Genomic DNA, 12,762 nt, shown 5'->3' on the forward strand with positions numbered 1-12,762 from the left:
GTCACGCATTAGACAAGTTCAACGTGGTCTTTCTAATAATCGTAGTAACAGAGAGAGCAACGGGAACTCATTTGAATGAAAGCTTGTCGATCTGAATTTGAATCCTGATCCAGTTTTGGACATACTATATACAGTACATCCACCCGATAGAGACGATAACTACTACATTCAGTATACACTACACAGTATGTGCAGTGGTTGGAGATGGTCTCCCTACTCTTCCTGAGACATTCATTATCAATGGCATTCAATGTTTGTGTTAGGACAATACCCTCAAAGCTGGACATACAGTAGGAGGGGCTGGCGCCCCTCAAAAACACTAACAAAAAAACAACCTAACATTTCCACTGGAACGGTGATAAAACATCTCTCTCATACAGTAACGAGAATACAATGATTATGGAAATCAGTAAACAGCAAACAGTTAGTTAGTTGGCTGCATTGCATTGTATTTTATTAAACTAATAAACAAGGTCCGATAACGTCTCTTTTATTGCATACATGCATACAAAGTATATACAGTAGAAGCTCTTGTGGATACATAAGTATTCATGTCCTCAGTAGCTGCCAATTTAGCGCAAGGACAAGGTACAAACTTTTAATAAGCTAATTAGTTACAGTATGACTTAGACACAGGCGGTAAATTGTCTAGGGTTAATGTGCTGGGTTCTCATGCTGTGTGTCTGCATGAGCTCTGGGTGCACCCCCTGAGGGGATGCTGATAAGAAAGCCTGCTAATCACTGAAACTATTAAACTAATGGAGATAAGCCTTTCCCCGAGTCAGCATCTAGATAAGACTCTTAAGCCTATACACAGATGAGCTGGGTAAACAAAGGGGTTCACAAAGTTTATGGAAATATATCTTTAAGCTGGGGACCCGTTTCAAAGAGGGCCCGTTAATTAATGATCTGACCGTTTGTTTTTTTGTTATTTTCCAGGACCTATTGCATCCTACTATATGATAGGAAACCTCTGTCATCAAAACACTGTAATCAAAGCCTGTCTGTTCTGCACGGCTCCTCTTGCACACAGGCATTGACCATTAGCATATATGCACAGAACCATTACGTCCATGTTACTGTTTTCCCAAAATGTAAGCTGTTTATTTGCGATTCAGAGTTTGGCCTATGGGATCATCTTTCGTCATGGCTAAGCTACAGCGTCGTAAGCAATGGGATGATCAAACTGTGCATGTGTGTCGACCACGGCCAGAGAACGCCACAACAACCAGATCTTATTTTAATGATGTTTGCGAGACAATGAACACTTTCCTGGGGGGTTTTATGTGGGTAATACAGTATGTGTTTTTAGATATTTTAGTATTTCAAAGTCATGAACACTGGGCTCACTTCATTCCTTGACTACAATTCTCATAATGCTTTGGTGCACTCCTTGCAACTATACTCGCAACTCCTTGCAACAAAACAAACCACACCAATTCAACTCCTTGCAACTGCCATTGGGAATAATGGTTGCAAGGAGTTGCATGCTGACCCTCTGGTGTGGTTAGGGCTTAATATACATCAACCACCCATCAATCCATCAACCCACCAATCCATCCATCCACCGCTCCCTCCCTCCCTCCCTCCCTCCCTCCCTCCATACCGTCAGTTCCTGTTTGATGCACTCTATGGTGGCTTCCAGAGCTCTGGTTCCTCTGGTCGCCTCGTCCTCCACAGCTTTGACGGTCTTCAGTAAGGACGTCACGTTGGTCACCATCACCTGGACACGACACAGGAGGCGGGACACAGAATGGACAGGAAACCAGTTTGATATCATGCATTAAGATGCCTATGATTTTTGTCCCTACTCCTTTGGGGTATTTATTGTCACAGTACAATTGTACAAACTGAAATTTGTCCTCTGCATTTAACTCATCCAAATAGTTAAGGAACAGCGGGTGCCATTAATACAACACCCAGGGAGCAGTTAAGGGGTTAAGTGTCAGGGACCGGAGGGCGAACAGGGGACCTTCCGATTCCCGGATGGCCTCTCTACCCATTCAGCTATGGCTGCCCCTATCAACCGGTCCAGCGTGGCTCCAGTGTCTGCATCCTTCAGTTATTGCCTACAGCATGGGATTAATGAACCACACAATAGGGAGGGAGCAACACAATGCCTGCGTTCTAGCTTGGATCAGCAGGGTCATACTGCGCTTCTAATTTGAATAAAACACGTTACGGACAAGTGCTCATTGAGCAAACAGCAGTCGATCTACGACTGCTTCAGCTGTGTCAAATCATTGTCCTGAGCATCACGCAGAGAAAAAACACTTGACCACTATCCAGCTCTTGTCGCAGGCAGGCAAGTGCGTAGAATGAGCACGAACACCACAGTTTCACTGGAGTGCGTCCAATCTGCCCATCAGATTTCCCACGACCCCCTATGTGCTCTCTTTAGTCTTTAGTTGTCGCTTCCTATGTGAAAAGCCCTAATCACAATCAGATGATCACATTCACCAATTACTATAAATGCACAACAATTTGACTATGATCGTCTGATTGTAATTGTGTGTATTTATTGCCACACTGTGGACAAGAACTGAACAATACGGAGAATAGGAACACTCTTGGAAGCAGCACAAAAATGACTAAAATATGATTCCACATTTTTCCATATCAGTGAAACTGAAGATTGTTTTTCTTTTTGCATCGTTGTTAGAGAGAATATATTTTATGGCAGCCTGTCACCCATGTTGAATCTGACTTCATTATAGATGTGTAATGTATGAATTTATGCTGCCAACAGGCATATTAAAAACACTTTCAGTATGGGTGGTAGCAAACTACCTGCATCTTTCATTTACCCAGACCTATGTGTAATGATCTATGGCTAAAAGTGGTAAAGGAAGCAAAGTGAAATCATGAGTGTACATCGCCTTTTGAATCTCGTACCCTGCATCCACCCTACAGAGTTAGATCAACACTTTTTAGAACATTATGTCCAAATCAAGACTAATACAAGGACACTGAAAAAAAAAAAAAAATGTTCAATGATTATGCTGACATGTGCCAATTGCCAAATGAACACTTTACCTTTTCTCAACCTTAACTCCAAAAGTGAAAGATCGTTTCCATGAGCTTGAAATCACAGACAATTTCATTAGGAGGTACACTTTCAATCTATCAACAGCCAGCTTTTGAGATATCGAATGTGTCGATATTGTCATCTAGTAGTAAAGAAACACTGGAATTGAAAGAGTAATGTTCTGACTCAAAATGACAATACTATTCTTTATGTACTGGACTTGTACTGGATATATGGTTGAAAAACAGTACTGTTAAGAATAGAGAGTGAAATTCTAGAAAGGACTTACAATAGTAGGGCTTTGAAACTCATAAAAAGGGAGATGTATTACATGTAAATGATACCTTGATGAGTGAGTCAGTTAACCTGGAACTGTAATGAGTTGACATGCAGTATTTTTAGGGTGTCCTTTCAAACAACCTGGAACATAGGGGTCTACCTTCTCAACAGGAAGTGTCTATTACGAAGGGAGGGCGGTTGTAGGTCTCACCTGAGACCCTCATGACCGCAATGACTCATTCTGACTTCCGAAACGTCCTTGTTTCAAGTTGTTTCAAACTCGACTTTGGTGGGTCCCATCTTTAGGTTTTTACTGGTGCATACTGGTTTTGTGAAGGCAGGGAGGGGTGGTGCTACTGATTAATGGTTTTGTCAATGGGAGGGGGGTTTATTATGGGATCTCAATTATTTACACACACCATGCCTTTCTTTCTTAATAAATGCTCACCAGGACATGATTAAGATCAGAGCTATGGGGGGTAACCATTCCAGGTTCTTCTGCCAAGGATCCTGGAACCAACTGGGTTATGGGATATTACAGTTAGGGTTGGGTATCGACATTCGGCTCCAAGTAGGAACCAAATCCAAATTGTTGGGTACTGGATGGATACCCATACAAATGAAGGAATCAGAATCCGTAAAATCCCAAATCAGTTAAGCGTCCCGTAGGTTTCCTATAGATAATAATATACAATTTATATAGCACTTTTCTAGGTACTCAAAGTAATTTCACAGAAACGGAAAAAAAAAACAACTTTATTATATTATCATAAAAATAAATAAAGCAAAAGCAAACTTTAACTGCTACTGCTAAACATTGTGCTGTCAGGGAATAAACATATGAGGTTACTATTCATTCAATTTCTTAAAGTTGATAATTATTAATTTAAAACACCATTTTTGCCGGGGAATCTTCCTGAATAAAGGCCAAGCAGATTATACTCTGAGAAGCCTTGCCTTCCATTTCTCCCCAAAACTATCTAGCGCTAATAAGTCTCTCTTTAGAAGCGTTAATATTCTAAATGAGATGCATGATGAAGTCAGAAATAAGGACAGAACATCGCCGTTCTGATCAAAACCACGGACAGCGACGTAGATTTAGAGAGAATATAGCAAGATTTGTCGACCCGTAAACCAGGAAGTGATTGGCTGCGTGTGCATCAAAACAGCTCCGGGAAGGACGAGCAAGGCGTTGCCTAGCAACGGCTGATGTCAAAATTTATTTCAGCGATCCCGTTTTATATAATAAAAAATGACCTAAATACGTGTCCACACGTCTGAGGCACCCCGCGGTTTTATTTGAGAGGACGTGTGGACACATCTTTAGCATCCTAAGTGTTAACAATAGTTTAGTTGATTTAAACGTTTCAGCATTGGCTCTATCTCAGGTACTCCTTTTCGTTTGTACTAGTAATAGTAAATACTATTTACTTACAGTTACAGTTACTGTAACACTTTACAAGAAGGAGAATATTATATTTTCCCATTTTGGACTGAAATGAGGAATCGTTAAGAACCAGAATCGATTATCAAAATCAGAATTGATCAAATCCTAGCGATACCCATCCCTAATTACAGTTTGTAGTACAACAGAACACAAAATGTTTAAAAATAAAGCTTGTTTTTTCTGAAATTGAAATATTTCAACATAAAAATGCCATTTAGTATAAAAGCAGGGGTGGGGGGGGATACAATAATAGGGAACAGCTGCATTATCTGTAAAAGTAAGATGAACAAGTTCATCTTTCTATTTTGCGTCAAAACAAAAACAAACAAAAACATAATGACTAGGGGGCAGTGCAGCGCAGCTTCTGTTACAGACATTTGGCCAGTGAGCAGTGGTTCTCAAACATTTGCATGTCAAGTACCCCCAACTTGATATCAATTTGGCTGTGGACCACCATCTGAAAAGGTTTGGTGTCAGGGACCCCCATACAATATTTGTGTTTGAATTTTTTGTTTGTTTGTTTCACATTTTTTTCAAGATTTTAGAAAATAGTAATACAAGCTCTTGTGGATTTTCAAAAAATCTCGAAAGAGCTTGTGGTTTTAAATATATAGCCGAAGTATATAGGGTGAAACAGTTAAAGTGATTTTATGCTATATAAAAAGGTTGGGGACCCCCTGGACCCCACTTTGAGAACCACTGGGTCATAATGAGTATCACCAGTACAGTGCTAGCGTGGTACCTTTACCCCACTTTGAGAACCACTGGGTCATAATGAGTATCACCAGAACAGTGCTAGCGTGGTACCTTTACCCCACTTTGAGAACCACTGGGTCATAATGAGTATCACCAGAACAGTGCTAGCGTGGTACCTTTACCCCACTTTGAGAACCACTGGGTCATAATGAGTATCACCAGAACAGTGCTAGCGTGGTACCTTTACCCCACTTTGAGAACCACTGGGTCATAATGAGTATCACCAGAACAGTGCTAGCGTGGTACCTTGGCAGCGCTCTTCAGCTGGTACATGGACGGGTCGTCTGCAGCCTTCCCCGCTGCACACTTGGTGGCACTGATGAGCTCTGCCAGAGCTTTGGCCACGTCTTTCACAGAGTTGATGAGAACAACCTGACAGGACAGAGAGAGACGGGGCACTTTCATCGTCAACATTGAACAAACTCACAAAGGGTACAACCGTAGGCTGATAATGATAACATTAACAGTACCCACTACAACACAAAACCTCCACAATACAGGCTCCATCATTTGAAGTTTTTCAGGTAAGGGAAGGAAGAATAGAGATAGAAGGAAAAGTAAGGACACAAAACAGGATTGAAGCAGAAACTGTCATGATATCAAATGTTCTGTAGAGTGAAGATACAGTACAGTACACTGTACATATAGTCTAACACTAGCAGGCATGTACAAGTGGTTAAAAAAACACTTAAACTGCTATTCTGCAATACCAGAAAGTAGCCAATCTACAAGCTCGAAATGTGTTTTGCGAAGCATTGCAAGCTTTTATATCAGCTTTTTTCACTGAAGACATTAAATGTCTTCAGTACACCAAATTTTGGTGTTGACTAGAAAGAACAAAGGATACTATACACTCCTGGGGGACCCTGGTCAACAAAGTATATAGGGTTTAATGGTTGAGCCTTATTTCATACATTGTTGTACAACGATTTCACTGGGAGAAAAAAGCCAATCTACAACGTTATAGATCTGCTTCTGGACACGGCCAAAGTAAGGACAGCACTGTTGTAAAGTGGTTCAAAGTGATGTTTGGTGATGATGGACATTGGTGGGTTGGTGGTCTGACCTGTGTCTCTGGGTCTTCGGCGCCGATGCTGGCAGCACCCAGCTTGACCACATCAGTGAGCTGGGTGATGGTCTTAGCGGAGGACTGGGCAGCCTGCGCCAGCCTGTCCTGGCCGGAGGCTGCACCCGACACCAGCATCTTGGTGTCCTCCACCAGGGCCTTGGCCGTCTTCAAGATGTTCTCCCTGAGCGATGGACAGGGATGAGACACCATGTTAACTCTGGTACACCAAGCACAGATTAATAACCATGCCAAATGTGTGCATGGATTCATTTGGACAAAAGGAACCAGGATGGCTAGGGTAGCGGTCCGGGCAACTAGGCTGCTGGTGCAGACTGACAGGCGTCGCGGGTTTGAATCCCGATCCTGACGAGCTTTGCTGCATGTCACCTCCCATCTCTCTCTTCCCATTTCCTGTAAACCTTCTGTCCTATCAATAAAGACATAAAAGCCCTCCAAAAAATCTTAAAGGAATAATCAAATAAACTCCCCACCTGTTGTAGTCTCCAGACATCTGCTGCAGATTCTGTCTGATCAAATTATTCCACAATTAACGCCATGTTGAAAGTGGTTATAGCTGAATCTAATCTACCATAATACCATTTCAGGGACCTGTGGCAGGAGCATATACCGTATCTGGGATATTATTCATACTAGAATAGAACAGAATATTCCTCCAGATTGTGCAACTCCTCCCAGAAGTGGATGTCATGGTTGAAGGAACCCTCCCCCAGAGTGTTTGGTGTGTGACTGCCTCCATCACCCTGAGGATGACGAGGGCGATTTGTGATCCCTGGTTTCCACCTCCCTGTTCTACAGCAAATACGTCACCCTGTTTCACACACACCTTACCTTTATACTCTACAGCCAATATGTCTCCCTGTCAGCCTCGGGTGGGCTTAACTTCTGTATTTGTCTCTGTCAACATATATCACTCCATCTCTCGCACGTGTACACACACACACACACACACACACACACACACACACACACACACACACACACACACACACACACACACACACACACACACACACACACACACACACACACACACACACACACACACACACACACACACACACACACACACACACACACACACACACACACACACACACACACACACACACACACACGATGTCTCATGCACATGCACAGCAGTGCATCCAAGCCGGCATCAGTCGGCTTGGAGTTGAAGTGATGATCTGTTAAACATAGTAGTGATGCGCGATTGCGCGTGCCAGCTTGTTTTCATAACCCACCCGTCCCGCCCCGTGGAGGGAGCCAGCCCGCACCAACCCACCCTGCAAAAAAATATATGAATCAACGACCTGCCCGCCCCGTGACCTGCAAAAACAAAAAGTAGCCTACCCTTCAACACCCAGCAGTCCATTCAATTGCTTTCGAGAGAGAGAGAGGGGGGACTGGGCCATTTACCCATCAAATGCTAACAGTCCGGCCTTGTGAGCTTGTAGATCTGCTACATATAAGTGTAAGCCTACAAGAATTCAGACAAAACTGAGACCACACTCACGCGCACATACGTCCGTCACACATGCACGCACGCTAACATATGATTTTATGCAACATGTTTTCACATTTGGAGTCGGACTAAGGTACCTCTAAAAAGAGACTCACTGATCTCAGGTTGGGAACTACTGTAGTAATACCAACACACACAGAGTTCCAGTCTCACCTGTGGTCTGCGAAGGACTCGTCGTTCTCCGCATTGAGCGTGCCGGCGGAGGCGAACATGATGGTTGTGTCCAGGTCAGCGATGATGCCAGAGACAGCACTGGCAGCCGTGATGCACGCCTGGGTGCCCTTGTTACCTGCCTGGAGGGCCGACAACACCAGAGATACCTGCACACACATACACACACACACATTTATTTGTTTGTCCAAATATATTTGAGTGAAAACTCAAAAATAGCCTTGGCCTATATTCTTAATTACGCCGGTAACGCAACGCATTGTGAGCTTCTAAATCTGCTATTTTTTTCAGCGTGACACCGTTGTTCTTAATTGCATGGTTAAACTGATTTGATATAGGACATGCATCTCTCCAAGTCAAAAGCAGTGGAAAAAGTAATCATTTAGGATTTGGAGGAATGATTCCACTCCTTGTTTACGACCACATGCCCATTGAGTTTGATGGATATATCTCTCATATCTCTCAAGAAACCAAAGAAGCGTAGCTAGAGGAGTTGATCAATTCTTCGCTGTCGGGTGGAAACCATGTATTTCCAAAACCTTTACTTTTCACAGCATGAGGGAAAAGAAAGAACATGTGGATCCAATGAAGTGATTATTTAGTCATAAGTCATAGTCATACTTTTCATTGGTTAAATTAAAATCCACTTTCACTTTCTAAATGTATCAAAAGAATTGAAAAAAGCCAATCTGCAAACTCACGTGACGCAACTTGACACGTTGTGAGCTCGCAGATCGGCTATTTTCACGACATTTATGAGTTGAAATAATGGTTTCTAGTTTCTACCCGACAGCAAATCTTGCTGTGACAGAATAATATCAGCACCGCTTCTAGCTGCATCATCACACCAGTCAGTGGACTGATGATTTGTCAATTGGTTTCAAGTCAATTGCATTCCCTCTCAGATCTATGACTGGAAGAGGGAGTAGATTAACTGAAGAGGCGAGAGGGGCCCTATCGCAAATTAGAAAAGAATAAGAGTCAGTGAGGGCCCTGCAAATCAAGCATATAAGTAACGTGATGAATAGAGAATAGGCCCTTGTTTCTATCCCCATGCCAATATCAACACATTAACATGTATATCACAAAGCTGCAATCCGGAACTTATTTTTGAGTGGTGCAACCACTCCTATACGGAGCTTTGTGTGTCGTAGTGTTTTATTTTATTTTTTAACTATGATGATTTTGGGTGTGACAGTACAGTACAGTACAGTACAGTACAGTAGAGGGACCCCCTGGGGACCCCCACACGGTAACTCGCGCTGAAACAACAGGGCTGGGAATGCTGATTTCTTTCCTTTTTTTTTAAACAAATCGGGCAAGGCAGGGCGTAAAATGTGTGCTAATTAGTAAGGCTAGACGGGGCCTCGGGCCAGCCCAGTTAGCGCCCAGGTAGAGCAGGCCTGTTGAAAACTATAGTTTTCGCCAGCTGCCGGGCACGGATGCGCTAATAACTTTGGGGCGGGCCCGTCGAGAGTTTGAATGGACAGGTATCAGTAAAAAGGGAGACATCGAAGAGGATGGACGGGTGGGGAAGAATCAACATATGGAATGTCAGGTCAGCTCCATATATGGAGATTGAAGGGTTTGAGGTTTGAGGTCAGATGTAGAGTTGCTGACCGGCTCCATATATGCAGATCTAGATGATGATCCAGTCTTCTCCATGTATGGCTATCCAGGGTTTGATGAGGTCAGTGTCGTGATCTTCATAAATGGAGTTGGACAAATATGGAGCGTGTCATGTGGCGTGACGGACGGACGGACAGACGGATGGACTGACTGACAGGTTTTAGCACGACTGACAGGTTTTGCAGGTTTCCATAGTGAACCTAGAGACCTACAGTTGCAATAATACAATAGAACTGTACAAATTAACCCCAACAACTGTGGTTGGAGGTGCACTCTCTACTCTTCCATTGAGACATTTAGATCCCGGTGTCAGGTGGATAACTGGTTGACGAGTCGACTAGTATTGCCAGATAATATCTCCCCAGGATAAACAGGCTCTCTTGGATTCAAACTCAAATAGGATTTAGAACAGAGGTTCTCAAAAATAGCGATTTTTGCAATTGTTTTTTAACACAAATCTTCTCTTCAGGGGATCCCTGGCACAAAATATTTTGCGCCAAATACATATCATTTTGGCGGTCCTTGGCACGAAAAAGTTTGAGTTTAAAACGACTGTTTTACAAGGCATTTGTCGAATCGGGCCACAGGTCTTAATGGGTTAAGATGTTAGGCTCTAGTGTCCCTTCGCATGCCGGAGGAGCGGGCTTGAATCCCGGGCATTACTCAGCTCAGGCTTTCATCCTGAGCTAAACATCTTTGTTCGTGAAGAGAGCGATGGAGTCCTAAGTCTTATGTGAGGTTATTGATGCGTCTGTCGGACAGCGGAGCCACTTGGGGTGAACTTTAACAGCTCCTGCATGAGTTATTAATGAGGGGAGGAGGCTTAATTCAGTCTGCACATCGTTGCTCATAAATGATGTACTTTCACTCGATCGTGATTGGATTGACTAAAAACTGTGGTGGAAGAAGGGCTTTTTTCACTTAACCGCTTAAACCCCATATGGTTGAGTGGAGTCCCTCAGGGCTTTATACTAGTGTGTTGTCAGTTTTCTATTATTGTCGGGGAAAGCTTTCGCTGAAAATAGCTGAGCTTGTCGATCTGCTATTTTCTATGACAGGTTTCCCCACAAATATGGATGCTGGGGTTTAAAAATACAAACGCATTGTCATCAAAATGATACAGCTGAGCTTATAGATCAGATGTTTTCGAATAGTTGAAGTATAAAATAGGCTTAATGCATGTCTTCTACTACTACTACTACTACTACTCAAACTAAAGGATACCAGGTGAACATTACATACAGTAACATCTGTCTACATAACATGCTATCTATATTACATTGTGGTCAAGAAAAACAAGCCTAAGTAGCAAGGACGTGAGAACAGATGACCAAGGTCATAACATCTAGGTAAAGGGAGATGGGCTGAGGTTGAGTCTGAAGGGGTGAGTATCAAGATTATGCCAGACAATTGAGTGAGTCTGCAGTACTCTATTTGAGAAAACTGAAAAACACACTTTGGCGTTTCCTGTGCATAAGAGAACCGTTTGGAACGACTAGCAGGAATTTTACATTTTGTGATTTATTACTTGAACTTTATACAACTCCTTTATGAAGACACTAGTAAAGGCTGGGAGCAAAACAACAATATAAGACAACCTCCCCAATACAGAGGAAAGTAAAGCACTTCGTAAGCCAAAAAAAAGAAAGAAAAAAAAGTATATATGTGTATATATATATATATATATACAGTATATATATATATATATATATATATATATATACACACACACACACACACACAGTTTTATTGAGTACAGGGAAGTTTGTAAAAATCTTACTGATTTAGAAGTCCTTTGTAGAATGCGCCTCAGGTCTATTGACTCTTTTAGACGGCGACCATCTCCAGATAAAACGTCAAAGTCCCGTTGCGTTCTCATTTTTTATTGACCCTTTACACGAGAACGCTATAATGTCGCTAGGTGGCGGTAACGGGCTGCCAAATAGACCAGTCACCCACATACAAGAAGAAGAACCCCTTCACGCAACTCAGAGCATGCAGGCAGAGCGCGTCACGGGATGGTTATATATTTTACAATACATTAGGCTACATAAACGCTGCCGCCTATCACAAGGCTTATTATTTACATCATGGTTTTACATTCACCATCGCTGATGAGCAGCGCTTTGTAGGCGAGGAGGGAGGCTTGTTCAGGAACTCCATTATATCATATATGGCTCTGCATTAATGTAATAAACATATATGCGCTGTGAGCCAACGTGAGCCATGATGTCATAAGTTTTGCGGATCCACCGTTTTTCCTGTTTACACGGAGAAGGGATAAAACTGCGTTCTCAAAGATTTCCACTCTGGGAGGTGGTTTCACTTTGTTGCGTTTTCACCTCCTGAAAACACCGTTCTCGTCTAGAGGGACCACGGCAAACAATACTTTATTTTGCCGTTTTCTATGAACACCGTTCTCGTGTAAAGACCACCTTAGTGTGTTAACAGTACCTTCTCAGTGACAGCGCGGGCACACTCGATGAGCTCTCTCTTGGTGAAGCCGTCTGATGGGGTGACCTGCAGCGATCCTGCCTTCTGCACCAGGTAGATACATCCATGGCCCAGGTCCTGCACCCGGCTCTTTATCTGGACCCCAATCTGCATGCAGGACAGTCAAAACATTACAGATACGCCCATCCTCCTGGTACCTGTATATGCGAGTGCTACTACTGTATAAGTCAAGACTTTGTGAATTGTGAGCTGCCTTGCCTGGCTACAAAGGGTTAGATAAGTGCACTTTAATACGTGCGTGCATAAACGACTCTATAATAATTGATATGCATTGTCGAAGTCCCACTTGCAGATATGCTGCTGCTGGAATGGTCTTGGAATTTTGT

At 42.8% G+C, this 12,762-nt stretch overlaps 1 protein-coding gene across 4 annotated transcripts in view; it reads right to left on the reverse strand.

The window, feature by feature from the left end:
* tln2a (talin 2a) overlaps window positions 1-12,762 on the reverse strand; it is a 163,373-nt gene that overhangs the window by 15,544 nt on the left and 135,067 nt on the right. For 3 of the 4 annotated variants that reach the window (XM_080766374.1, XM_080766373.1, XM_080766372.1), the window contains 5 exons: window positions 12,377-12,523; window positions 8,276-8,442; window positions 6,577-6,760; window positions 5,757-5,882; window positions 1,607-1,723 (listed from right to left, as the gene is read on the reverse strand). In XM_080766374.1, coding sequence (XP_080622500.1) covers window positions 1,607-1,723; window positions 5,757-5,882; window positions 6,577-6,760; window positions 8,276-8,442; window positions 12,377-12,523 — 741 coding nt within the window. Of the gene's footprint in view, window positions 1-1,606; window positions 1,724-4,218; window positions 5,497-5,756; window positions 5,883-6,576; window positions 6,761-8,275; window positions 8,443-12,376; window positions 12,524-12,762 lie in introns of those variants that run through there. The other variant, XM_080766375.1, reaches the window with a different exon arrangement.

The sequence above is a fragment of the Protomyctophum bolini genome, assembly GCF_963924005.1.
Source record: "Protomyctophum bolini genome assembly, chromosome: 1".
In the NCBI taxonomy this organism is placed as follows: Eukaryota; Metazoa; Chordata; class Actinopteri; order Myctophiformes; family Myctophidae; genus Protomyctophum; species Protomyctophum bolini.